This window comes from Panthera onca, chromosome X (assembly GCF_046562875.1).
Source record: "Panthera onca isolate mPanOnc1 chromosome X, mPanOnc1 haplotype 2, whole genome shotgun sequence".
NCBI classification, from domain to species: Eukaryota; Metazoa; Chordata; class Mammalia; order Carnivora; family Felidae; genus Panthera; species Panthera onca.
The window spans coordinates 71,856,566-71,869,992 of NC_138357.1; the positions used below are offsets into that span (position 1 = coordinate 71,856,566).

The 13,427-nt window shown below is 35.9% G+C and overlaps 1 protein-coding gene across 1 annotated transcript in view; it reads left to right on the forward strand.

Annotated features, from left to right (window-relative positions):
• TEX11 (testis expressed 11) overlaps nucleotides 1–13,427 on the forward strand; it is a 252,528-nt gene that overhangs the window by 21,549 nt on the left and 217,552 nt on the right. Inside the window, exons 4-7 of the mRNA XM_081792399.1 lie at nucleotides 570–654; nucleotides 4,048–4,127; nucleotides 9,297–9,377; nucleotides 9,466–9,585. Coding sequence (XP_081648525.1) covers nucleotides 570–654; nucleotides 4,048–4,127; nucleotides 9,297–9,377; nucleotides 9,466–9,585 — 366 coding nt within the window. The remainder of the gene's footprint in view (nucleotides 1–569; nucleotides 655–4,047; nucleotides 4,128–9,296; nucleotides 9,378–9,465; nucleotides 9,586–13,427) is intronic.

Here is a 13,427-nt window from a genome sequence, read left to right on the forward strand (position 1 = left end):
ACTGAGCCAGCCAGGTGCCTCTGATAAGTTTTGATGATTCACCATTTTAATTATATAAAAAAATAGCCATTGTGATTAACCATTATAAATACATAGAAATCTGTCTTTGGATTTTCAAGCCTAATGGCTTAAAAACAACTAAAGCAAAGAATAAATTATACAAAGTGGCATAATTAATTGCTCAATTATGTGAAATTTAATGAATATAGAAGTTCAAAGAAGGGAGAGATCAATATAGACTATAGTGGTTGCTGAAAGCTTCATGTGTGAGACCGAACTGGATTTGAGTTACATAAAAACAAGGGGAGGAGGTATATTAGGTAAAACCAGTAGTATGAATAAAAGTGCATAGATATAAATAAACAAGTTGTGTTCATGGGACAGTCACGTAATGTGACTACGTTTTTGGGAGGCAAGGTAGAATGGGATTAGATTATGAGGGGCCTGTAAATGACCTACAATAGTCACATAAGCATAAGACATGCAAGAAAATCCATATCATTGGAGGTGGATGGTATTTTAACTGAGGTATTTTAACTTTAAAAACATAAAATGTTTTTCTTGTCCAGGTTGAAGAAATGGCAGTAAACCTATGGAACTGGGCAGTTACCAAGAGAGTAGGTTCAGTTATAAGTGAAGAGCAGAAAGCTAAATGTATGTATACATTCATTTTACAAGGAATATTTTTATTATACATTAGGTTGTGTTCCTGCAGTTTAAATAATATTTTGACTGGTTCATAAATGGGTATTTATGAAAAGAAAAATAAACAAAATGATCTATACATAGAAGTTTCTTAAGCAAACATCTTGAATTTTGTGATTTTTCAGAGGTTAGTTCCTGATTAATAAAAGTTTAAAAGCATCACTGCTTCTTTATCCATTCATCAGTTGATGTACATTTGGGCTTTTTCCATAATTTGGCTGTTGTTGATAATGCTGCTATAAACATCAGGGTGTGTATAAAGAAGCTGTGGTGTATATATACAATGGAATATTACTCAGCTATCAAAAAGAATGAAATCTTGCTGTTTGCAATGACATGGATGGAGCTAGAGGGTATTATGCTAAGCGAAATAGAGAAAGACAAACACCATATGATTTCACTTATATGTGGAATTTAAGAAACAAAACAGTGAACATATAGGAAAGAAGAAAAAGAAGCAAACCATAAGAGACTCTTAAATTGGAGGACAAACTGAGGGGTGATGGAAGGAGGTGGGTGAGGGATGAGCTAAATGGGTGATGGGTATTAAGGAGGGCACTTGTTATGATGAGCACTGGGTGTTGTATGTAAGTGATGACTCACTGAATTCTACTTCTGGAACCAACATTGCACTGTATGTTAACTAACTAGAATTTATTTTTATTTTATTATTTTTAAAAAGTGTTTATTTTTGAGAGAGAGAGAGCACGATCAGGGGAGGGGCAGAGGGAGAGAGAGAGAATCCCAAGCAGGCTCTGCACTGTCAGCACAGTGCCTGATGCAGGGCTCCAGTTCACAAGCTTTGAGATCCTGACCTGAGCCAAAATCAAGAGTCGGAGGCTTGACTGACTGAGCCACCCAGACACCCCAAATAAAAATTTGGAACAAAAAAATTAAGTGGGAAAAGTGGAGATTACAAATACACATCCACAGAGTGAGTAAAGAGTAAAAGAAAATATATTAATTTATGAATGCAGTTTAACACACACACACAAATACACACAAATAAAAGCATCACCTCAAGAAATTGTCTGGTAGTGAAAAACAAAGATGATTAAAGGATGGGAAAATGAGAACTTGATGGCACGTTAAAGGACACATGGATTATCTTTCCTGGAGAAGAGATGATCAGAATCTTCAGGATTCTGAAGGACTCTCAAATAGCAGTTTCCTTTCTCCATTAATAATAGAATGAGAACTGTTGCTAAGTGAGAGATTTAGATTTAAAAATTGGTAAAGAATAGTTTCCTCATGAGGTGGGTTGATGGACTTTGGACTGAGTTACTTGAGAACAATTATAGGAGTTTTTTCTACCTGTGAGAGCAAACTAAAAGAACAACAACAAAACAAAACCCCCAAACCAAACTCATGTGCTTGGATGCATTAAATGTGGTCCACTGTCTGGCAGAATTCTAGTGCTTTAGCTAACTGGCTGGGTTAGTGTGCTGACAGTTTCTCATTTCCAACAGTGATAGTGACAGTTAATGCATTTGTGGAAAGTATATTGCTCCATTATAAAGGATACATCGAGGCAACAAGCCAAAACGTGAATCTCTGGCCTGCTTGGCTTTCTGAAGACAAATGAATTTTGTCTGTATGCAGCAAATGGAATTCATTGCTAAGTATTTATGTTTATGAATATAAACCAAACTGTATACAATTTCAGTGTAGGTCTAGGGTAATTAATTAGTGGTTAATACAGTCAATAATAAACTTACTCATTAGTCTATACCTCTGTTAGGATGCTTAGAGAATAGGTCTACCTCTGTAACTGTCGGATAAATATGGATATCATTGCTCCTAGGAGTCTTGGTTCTTGTAGTTATGGGGAGAGAAGAGTTAGAAGTTTATCTGTTGAAGAAACATAGTACATAGTTGAACTGTGTGATATTAAAATGCATTAATTCTAAGCTCCTACAATTCTGCCTATCAAGGAACATTGTTGTAGCTATTTTTCACTACTTGTCAAATAGAGATTTGGTAGATGGACCTCTCCCAGAGTGGGAAAATAATTGAGAGATCAGGTTCCTTGAGAATACCAAAGAATTAGTAAACTTTCGAAAAATAAAGGAAACATTTTCAAAACTGGAAATGTAAGACAATGTAAATACATGATTAGGAATTAATTTGATGAAAGTTTTTTTCAGAAACCACTTTATTAAAGGATGATTAGAATGTACATTTCATGATGAGTAATAAGAAACTGACTTCAATTACCCCATAATTTCACCTGGGCAAATCTCTTTTTCGATGGAATATTAATTGAAAATGGTATTAGTATAGGTTGAATGGCTGCTGAGATCATCTAACATCAGGGCAACTAGTTCAGTTACTTGTGAAGTCATCTTTATTGTTTTTTAATTTTTATTTACTTTTGAGAGAGAGAGAGAGAGTGGAGGAGGGGCAGAGAGAGGGGGACAGAGGATCTGAAGCCAGCCACACGTGGAGCTCAAACCCACGAACCGTGAGATCATGATCTGAGCCGAAGTTGGACACTTAACTAATGAGCCACCCAGGTGCCCCTGAAGTCATCTTTAAAACGTGGACATGTTTTCTGATGAGAGAAACTGTGTAAATAAAGAGCTTACAGTTATTCAGACTTTCCTATTTTCAGGGGAAATGAACTGTATGAAGAGGATATCTATATTTTCTGAGTTATACCTCAAGAACTTTTACATCATCTATAGAAAAGAATATATTTAGACAGATTCACAGTTTAGGGGAATAATCTAAAACTATGCCCGGGGTGCCTGGGTGGCTCAGTTGGTGAAGTGTCCGACTTTGGCTCAGGTCATGATCTCGTACTCTTTGAGTTCGAGTCCCACATCAGGGTCTGTGCTGACAGCTCAGAGCCTGGAGCTTGCTTCAGATTCTGTATCTCCCTCTCTCTCTGACCCTCTCCTGCTCACACTCTGTGTGTCTCTCTCAAAAGTAAGTAAACATTAAAAAAATAAAAAAAACAAAATTATTCTAATGTTCAGAAATTTTGTCAGATGTTGAATATCTTTAGATTCCAGTTGTACTTAGAATTATTTTGCTGTCAGCATGGTACATACAAGAGCATCAAATGGAATCAGGTATCTTTAGTAAGCCTTCAGAATTTAAGACTTGCAGAAATTAAAATTTGAAAATTAAATATCTGATTGGAGCATTAAGCAAATAATTCATTTGATAATTTTCAGGTCATTTATTTTTGATAATTGATTTTTTTCAAAAAGACTTTAAAGTTACTACTTTAACAACAAAAGTGCTTGCACTTTGCTCCTCATTTCTTTTTGTTAAGTGTATATAAAAGGAGAATGAATGTTTTGTGTTTATGGGCATCTAATTACTGTTTTGCAGTACGGCATGTTGCTTGCAAGTTGGTGTGTATGTGTGAAGTCTCAACTGCTTCAGAAGATGCTATTCGAAGACAGATTTTGGTAAGTCCTAATTAAATGAGGAGAAAGTGCAGATGCAATGAGATAGTCGTTACTCCTTATGAAGATGGTTACAGTTAGTGTGAACCTGGAAGGGGGTTATATCCTTTAGTGCTATCCATGTTCCTTTTAGGATAATTATACCTATTACAATTAAAGGTCTTAGCAGTGCTATTGTCATTACAGTGATTCAGTGGACTAAATGTTGAACTTAAATTCAGGATTTATGATAAGTAAAAAAAATAATAGTTCTCTGCTCCATCCTTCCCACCTGTCCTGCTCCCTGGAAGTAAGTATATTTTTTTAGTGGAAAATATTTGTCCAGTGTTGTAAAACACTATTTTATTGAAAAGCTCAAGTGTATGCACAAAGATAGTACAATGATTCCCCCATTTACCCATCGCTCAGCTAGAATAACCTCCAATTCCTGACCACTCATTTTTTCTATATCTTCTCCAACAGCAAATCCCTGGCCCTGTGGATTATTTTGAAACAAATCCAAAATACATCACTTTGTTCATAAATATTTCAATATGTGTCTCTAAATGACAAGATGTCTTTAAAAATTTTTTTTAATGTTTTATTTTTATTTTTGACAGAGAGTATGAGGGGAAGGGCAGAGAGAGAGGGAGACACAGAATCCAAAGAAGGCTCCAGGCTCTGAGCTTTCAGCACAGAGCCCTATGTGGGCCTTGAACTTGCGAATCGTGAGATCATGACCTGACCCAAAGTCAGATGCTTAACCGACTGAGCTACCCAGGTGCCCCTAAGGTGTCTTTTTAAAACATTTTTTTAATGTTTATTTATTATTTTTGAGAGAGAAAGAGTGTGAGCAGGGGTAGGGCAGAGAGAGAGGGAGACACAGAATCTGAAGCAGGCTCCAGGCTCTGAGCTGTCAGCACAGAGCCTGCCGCAGGGCTCGAACTCACAAGCCATGAGATCATGACCTGAGCTGAAGTCGGACGCTCAACCAACTGAGCCACCCAGGAGCCCCTAAGGTGTCTTTTTTATTCAGAGAAACCCAATGCCCATTATCACACCTGCTAAAATTTAACAAAGATTTCCTAAAATAATCAAATATCCAGTCTTCCCCTTCTGGCTGTATGTTCCCACATTCTTACTTTCTCATTTGTTCTTGCTCACTTCTTTCTCTCCCTCTTTCCCGTTGTTTTCTTAGAACCAGAATTAAAGAAAGTCCACATCTTGTGTTTTGTTAATATGTCTCTTTTAATCTACATGTTTCCCCTCCTGTTTTTAATCTGTTGAAAAATTTATTTGTTGAAGAAACGAGATTGTTGGTACTATAGAGTTTCCTAAATTCTGGATTCCGATGACTGTATCCTTATGGTGTCATTTAATATAGTCCTCTGTTCCCTGTTTTTCCTGTAAACTGGCAGGTGGATTTAGAAACTTGATCTGATTCAGGTTTGATTTTTGTCAAGAATAATTCATAGGCAATATGGTGTACTTCCATCAGGAAGCACCAATGTCTGTTTGTCTCTTTTGTGTTAGTGCCCTTTGATGATTATTGTCCTTAGATCCATTATTTCTGTAGGTGTTTGCATATTCTACTTCTATATTCCTTCTTTGTTTATTTACTGGAATAGAGAGAAACTTTCCCTCATCAACTATTTGGCTACCTTGAAGTATACCTTTATAAGAAAGGGCGGTCTTGACTCTTTCCCTTTATTTAGCAGTTTTCAGAACAATGACTTATTTTCTCTAACATCCTTAAATGATACTCACATAGATTTTTTAAAAGTTTCGTTGTGAACTCATGGATTTTTAACATTTTTAATGCATTTAAATCCATTGTAATTATTCTTATTGAAGCACCTATCTTTGGCCAGAAGGAGCCTCTGGAAGTGATTCTGAAGCCTTTTGACACTACTCCAGTAATCTTTAATAGTAAAACTGAAATAATAATCACATAAAATTTGATTTCTTTTTAAAAAATTTTTATTTATTTTTGAGAGAGTGACAGAGCACGAGTCAGAGAGGGGCAGAGAGAGAGGGAGACACAGAATCCGAAACAGGCTCCAGGCTCTGAGCTGTCAGCACAGAGCCCGTCGCGGGGCTCAAACCCACAAACTGCGATATCATGACCTGATCTGACGTCGGACACTTACCCGACTGAGCCACCCAGGCTCCCTAAAATTTGATTTCTAATGTGACAAGATGTCCAGGCTCATCTTGTGTAGTTCTTGCCCTAGAGCAGAAATTATTCATTCTTTGAAGGAGCCCTGTTTCCTTTTAGTGGAGAATGTTATTTAGAAACCACAATCTGGAAATTACAAGTGCTCATTGCTATTGCATTGGTCATTGTTCCTAGACCTTTTTACTGGACATAGATATGAAATACATATTTTTTGAAAGGGAAAATATATGATGAATTCATAGTGATATTTCCAGTGATATTTAGGATTATAGGATTTTACTTAGCTTCTTAATTTTATATTTGTGTCTCTTTTCCTAGTCCTGACAATATTGGTGCCTAACAACATTAATGTAGTGAATAACTGGTTTTATCCAAAAAATGTATGATAGTTTCATAAGATAGCAATGTCGATAATAAAGAATGATTTCTAAAAATAGTTCAAGAGATTTTTTTGCACTTGCTTTTATTCTTAGGATCTGTTTCACTAGGGGTGTATAGTCAAAGTATTGTTTTAATATTATTGAAATATTGTTTTAAAAGTACTTGAAATAATTTCATTTTCTGTGATGAAACTATAGATTGACTCGATACATAGTTAGATTCATTCATTCATTTATTTATTTATTTATTATTTTTTAAAATTTTTTTAGATTCATTTATTTTTGTTTGCTTTTGCTTTTTAGCTGTTGCTTTTTTTCTGCCATTTTGATTGAATATTCTTTTATAATTGTGTCAAATATTTACATGGTTCCAAAGTCAAATCTACTAAGGGAAGTATATTCAGTTAAGTCTAGCCTCCATTTGTGTCCTCTCCACCCTGTTCCCTCCCTTCCCCTGTGGATAGCTATTTTTGTTTATTTTATTGTTTATCCTTTTGTTTTTTAAATAAAAGCAAACATTTGTTTTATAAAAATAAAATTTTCCCCTCCCCCAAAGGTTCTTAGATAAATAGTAAGTAGCATTCCATATATATACTTTTCTCCACTTTTTTTTTTTTACCTCATTTAACATTATAGCCTAGAGATCATTCCATAGCAGTATGTAGAGATATTCCTCATTTTTTTTTTTTTTATAGCTACATAGTATTCGGTTGGTACATGTACCTTATTGTGTTCAACCAGCTTCCTTCCATGGACATTTCAGTGCTGCAATGAATTGCCTTGTACATATGGGTTTTTTTTCTTCCTATTTTAAGGCTATTAATTGTAATCATTTCTGTTTTCATTTCTCATGGTTACCTCAATATATTTTATTTTCTTAAATTTTTTTTAAAGTTCATTTACATATTTTTGAGAGAGGGAGAGATAGGGGGAGCAGAGAGGGAGAGAGAGAATTCCAAACAGGCTCTACATTGTTAGTGCAGAGCCTGACGCAGGGCTCGATCTCACAAACTGTGAGATCATGATCTGAGCTGAAATCAAGAGTCTGACACTTAACCGACTGAGCCACCCAGGTGCCCCTACCTCTATATATTTTAATCATATGCTAGTATCACTGTATTAGTTTGCTAGGGCCTCCATAACAAAATAACACAGACTGAGTGGCTTAAACAATGCACATTTATTTTTTCACAATTCTGGAGGCTGGACATTCAAGATCAAGGTGTGGGTAGGTTTGGTTTCTTCTGAAGCGTTGGGCTCTGCACTGACAGCACAGAGCCTGCTTGGGTTTTTCTCCATCTTTATGCTCCTTTCTCTCCCTTTCTCTCCCCAAATAAACAAACATTTAAAAAAGCTTTAAAAAATGATATTGCCTTATTTCTATCTGTTAGTTCCCTTAATTCTATTTCTTCAGATATTCTTCTGTTTGTTGAGTGTGATGTCCTTTCATGGGGTTGGTTTCCCTCAAGGGTTTGCTGATTCTTGCTCATATTTGATTTGAGATTCCTTGATAGTTTAATAGTCATGCTATTTATTATAACCCTGATCCAGTGACTGATGGAGAAGTAGGACTGGATGTTTTGCTGGAACTCTATTTTTCTCCAGCCTATGTGATTGTACTCACTGTTCCTTCCTGGGGAGGAGAGAAGATATCTCTTGGTGGGGAAGCCAACTGCCTGATACTACTGTTTACATCCAGGATGTTTCCACATTTTGCATTTTTATGCATTTTGGTATGTGGGTTTTTGCTTCATCCCATTTGCTATTTTTCAGAGGTTCCGTATAATTTCAGGTCAACTGAAAATGCCACTTATTTTCCAGGACTCTTATTGAATAAGAAAAAAATATATTTTCTCTTATTTCTAGGGTGTATCCCTAGAGATTATATTTATCATTACAAATATATGATATGACATATGTAATCTAGGGATTTATAGTATATAAAAATTTATACTAAAGTTTATAGTGTACTTATGTCCTATATATAAATATATAGGAAAATGTATAGTATATCTATTATATATATTTTATATACACATACACATCATTTCTAGGGATTTGTGGTAGAAGGGGTAGGGCTGCAGTGTTTGCTCAATCCTCCATCTTGATTCAGTTCTTGTTTGCTTCCATAGCATTTTTCCATATTATACATCAACTATTTAGATGTCTGTTAGTTACGATATTGTGAGCTTCTTTAGTGTGCCTGGCTTGTAAAGGATACTTAATAAACATTGTTGGATTAGTAAAAATTTTATTAGAGATATAATTAAGAACTGGAACTGAGATGTGTTGACTTACATTCTAATGCTTATCATATAACTTTCTTCAAGTATGTGAAACATTAATTTTTCAGAAATGTCTGCTCCTAAGTTATCCCAATGTTTTCTTTTAATATTTCTTAGAAGATGTGTTTTCAAATTATTAATTTTTTATTATTGCTTTTCTTGAGACCATTTCTATTAAATTATGGAGTTCAAAGCAGAACATAGAACTATAATAAATGCTGTTACTTTATTTTTGTGGATTACACTACTGAATATGGACAGACGATTAAATATTTTATCTACTACCTTCCTCAACCAGTTTGGAGAAGTTGCGAATTTTAAAAATTATTTTCTTACTTCTCTCTTCCAGATGAATATGAAAACAGGAAAAGGGTGGGTGGATGTTGGAAATGCTATGATGGCTGATGGATTTTTTCAAGCTGCCATGGTTGTAAGTTACTGATTTTTAGCTGTGGCCATTATTAGTAACAGTTGTGGTTATTCTTGTCATGACATTGTATTGTGATTTTATTTTTCAGGGTCTAGAGCAGTTATATTGCAAATTAATGCAGAGAGCCTCCACTGAGGCCGACATAACTTTGCAGAAGAGTGCTATGGAGAGGGACCTTTTCAAAGTGGTTTCTTACCAAGCAGAGGCGGTAAGTATCATAGTCACTACAGTCTTATAGTGGCGCATTTTGTATATATAAATGCAAAAGTGATGAGATATAACTTATTAGAAGAAAGTCAGGTGTCATTGGATTTTTATATAGGATATTATATTTGACCTTTTATTTTATCTCTGTTTTATATCTGAAGGTAACATTATTAATGGTGATTGGTATCTGTGTGGGGGTGGTTGAAGTTAGAAAGGCTGATATATAACTAAACATCGTTTTCAATCATTGCATGTAATATCCATCATTTATTTATGGCAGTAGCCTGTACTTGAAATACCTGTCTGTTTGTGACTCTCTGTTACCTTCACAGTCTGCCTAAAATTAATTGCCTGAAAAGAGTCTTCTCATTTGCAATTGTTCTGGGTTGTTTGCTGATGTTTTCTGAAAGTCTGCTGTTATCAGTGTTTAAAGTTGTATATTACCTCTGTTTGGCTTGTGGATTTCCTCCTTTGTCACCATGCAGTTAGGTATGCATTTTTAGTTGACAAAATGTAAGCCATGATGAGTTTGCTGTCTGTAATTATGTAATTCTAGAAATGAAAGAGACTTTAAAAATCATCTAGTATAATCCACTTATTTTTATTTTTTTAACATCTTTATTGAGATATAATTCATATACTACAAAATTCACACATTTAAAATGTACAATTCAGTGATTAAGTATATTCATAGAATTATGCAACCTTTACCACAATCAAGCCAGCAGAGGGAAGGAAATAATAAAGATTAGAGCAGAAGTTGGGGCGCCTGTTTGTAGCAACATGGATGGAACTGGAGAGTGTTATGCTAAGTGAAATAAGCCATACAGAGAAAGACAGATACCATATGTTTTCACTCTTTTTTTTTTTTAATTTTTTTTTTTAACGTTTATTTATTTTTGAGACAGAGAGAGACAGAGCATGAATGGGGGAGGGTCAGAGAGAGGGAGACACAGAATCTGAAACAGGCTCCGGGCTCTGAGCTGTCAGCACAGGGGCCCGATGTGGGGCTCGAACTCACGGACCGCGAGATCGTGACCTGAGCCGAAGTCGGCGCTCAACCGACTGAGCCATCCAGGCGCCCCATATGTTTTCACTCTTATGTGGATCCTGAGAAACTTAACAGAAACCCATGGGGGAGGGGAAGGAAAAAAAAAAAGGAGATTAGAGTGGGAGAGAGCCAAAGTATAAGAGACTCTTAAAAACTGAGAACAAACTGAGGGTTGATGAGGGGTGGGAGGGAGGGGAGGGTGGGTGATGGGTATTGAAGAGGGCACCTTTTGGGATGAGCACTGGGTGTTATAGGGAAACCAATTTGACAATAAACTTCATATATTGAAAAAAAAAAAAGGAAGAAATTGGGGCGCCTGGGTGGCTCAGTCTTGTTAAGCATCTGACTTCGGCTGAGGTCATGATCTCACGATTAGTGGGTTTGAGCCCCTGTCCGGCTCTGTGCTGATAGCTCCGATAGCCCAGATTCTGTGTCTCCCTCTTTCTCTGCCCTTCCCCTGCTCATACTCTGTCTATCTTCCTCAAAATAAACATTTAAAATTTTTTAAAAAAAGATTAGAGCAGAAATAAATGATTTAGAAACTAAAACAAATAGAACTGATCAATGAAACCAGGAGCTGATTCTTTGAAAAAAATTAATAAAATTGATAAACCTCTAGCCAGACTTATCAAAAAGAAAAGGACCCAGGGGTGTCTGGGTGGCTCAGTCGGTTAAGTATCCTTCGGTGCAGATCATGATCTCTCAGTGAGTTTGAGCCCTGCCTTGGGCTCTGTGCTGGTTTTGTGGAGCCTGCTTGGGATTCTCTCTCTCTCCCTCTCTCTCTGCCCCTTCCCCACTTGTGCTCTCTCTCTCAAAATAAATAAAAAATGATAAAAAAAATAATTTTTAAAAATAATAAAAATGGCCCAAATAAAACCACGAAAGAAAACCAACACCACAAAAATACAATTATGAGAGAATATTATGAAAAACTATGTGCCAACAAATTGGACAATCTGGAAGAAATGGATATATTGCTAGAAACATATAAGCTACCAAAACCAAAACAGGAAAAATAGAAAAATTGAACACACCGATAACCAGCAAAGAAATTGAATCAGTAGTCAAAAACCTCCCAACAAACGAAAGTCCAGGGCCAGATGGCTTCACAGGGGAATTCTACCAAATATTTAAAGAAGAGTTAATAGGGATGCCTGGCTGGTTCAGTCAGTGAAACATGCGAATCTTGATCTCAGGGTTGTAAGCTCAAGCCCCATGTTGGGAGGAAAGATTACTTAAAAGTAAAATTTTTTTAATGTGAAAAGTAAGAGGATTTTATTAACTTTTGTATGTTCTTGGGGAAAACCATTCACATGTAAAAGTTTAACATTTGTTATAAGATATATTCAACTTTATTTTACACAAAGTTTTTCATTTGGATTGGACATAATTTTTCATTTCGACAGGACTTTGCCATGATTATAGTGAGAAGCTCTTGAGATAATTGCATCATCATAGGGGTCAAGATAAACTGGTAGGGATTTTAGTCATATCTGTTATTCAATTACTGTGGTATAATGGAATATATGCTATAAAGTAGATACAGAAGAAGCTATCCATAAAAAAGGTGTAAAACACAGGTAAAGAAAATATGCAAATTATAGTATTGCATATGTATTTTAATTAATGGAACTAACATTTTTAACTCACATGTTCTTTTATGTGATATAAATGTAACAAGGGAGGATGCTTTTAAATTCCTTTTTTTCTTTATAAATTTTTTATTTAAATTCTAGTTAGTTAACATATAGTGTAATATTGTTTACAGGTATAGAATTTAGTAGTAGTGATTCATCGCTTATATGTAACACCCAATGCTCAACACAATAAGTGTCCTCCTTAATACCCATCACACATTTAGCCCATACCCCACATACTACCTTCCATCAATCCTCAGTTTGTTTTCTATCATAAAGAGTCTTTTATGGTTTGTTTCCCTCTCTTTTTTTCCCCTTTTCATATGTTCATCTGTTTTGTTTCTTAAATTCCACATATGAGTGAAATCATCCAGTTGTCCCAGCCCCATTTGTTGAAAAGACTATTCCTTCCCTATTGAATGATCTTGGCACCCTTGTCAAAAATCAATTGATCATAAATCTGAGGGTTTATTTCTGGACTCTTGATTACTTTTCATTGATCTATATGTCTGTTTTGCTTCTGTTCCCTTCCCCCCTTTACTAGGGTAAGACCACTTGTAGACTCTGGCAGGGTCACATGGATATAGGAAACATGAGTTTATCCATAAAAACTGATGGAGGGTACCCTGACAATGCAAAGCAAGTGGAAAGCCCAGTTTCTCTATTATACCAAGGGCTGTGGTCTACTGTCTCTCTCTACTAGTTAAAAAAGTAGTAATGGGGTGCCTGGATGTCTCAGTCAGTTGAGTGTCTGACTCTTGATTTTGACTCAGTTCGTGATCCCAGCATTGTGGGATTAAGCCCTGTGTTGGGCTCCAGCTGGACATGGAACCTGCTTGAGATTGTCTCTCTTGGGCACCTGGGTGGCTCAGTCATTAAGCATCTGACTTTGTGAGTTCGAGTCCCACATCGGGTGAGCTCGAGCCCTGCTTCAGGTGAGCACAAGCCCCACTTTGGGTGAGCATGAGCCCTGCTTCGAGTGAGCTGAATTAGCTACTTCTGTTTTCACATATCACTGTTTTTACTGGAAAGAGTGACTGATAGATAAATTGTGTTCATTCAGATTTGGGTATTTGGTATAAATTTTCATTAAAAATTTTTTTTAATGTTTATTTTTGAGAGAGAAAGAGATAGAGTGTGAGCGGGGCAGGGGCA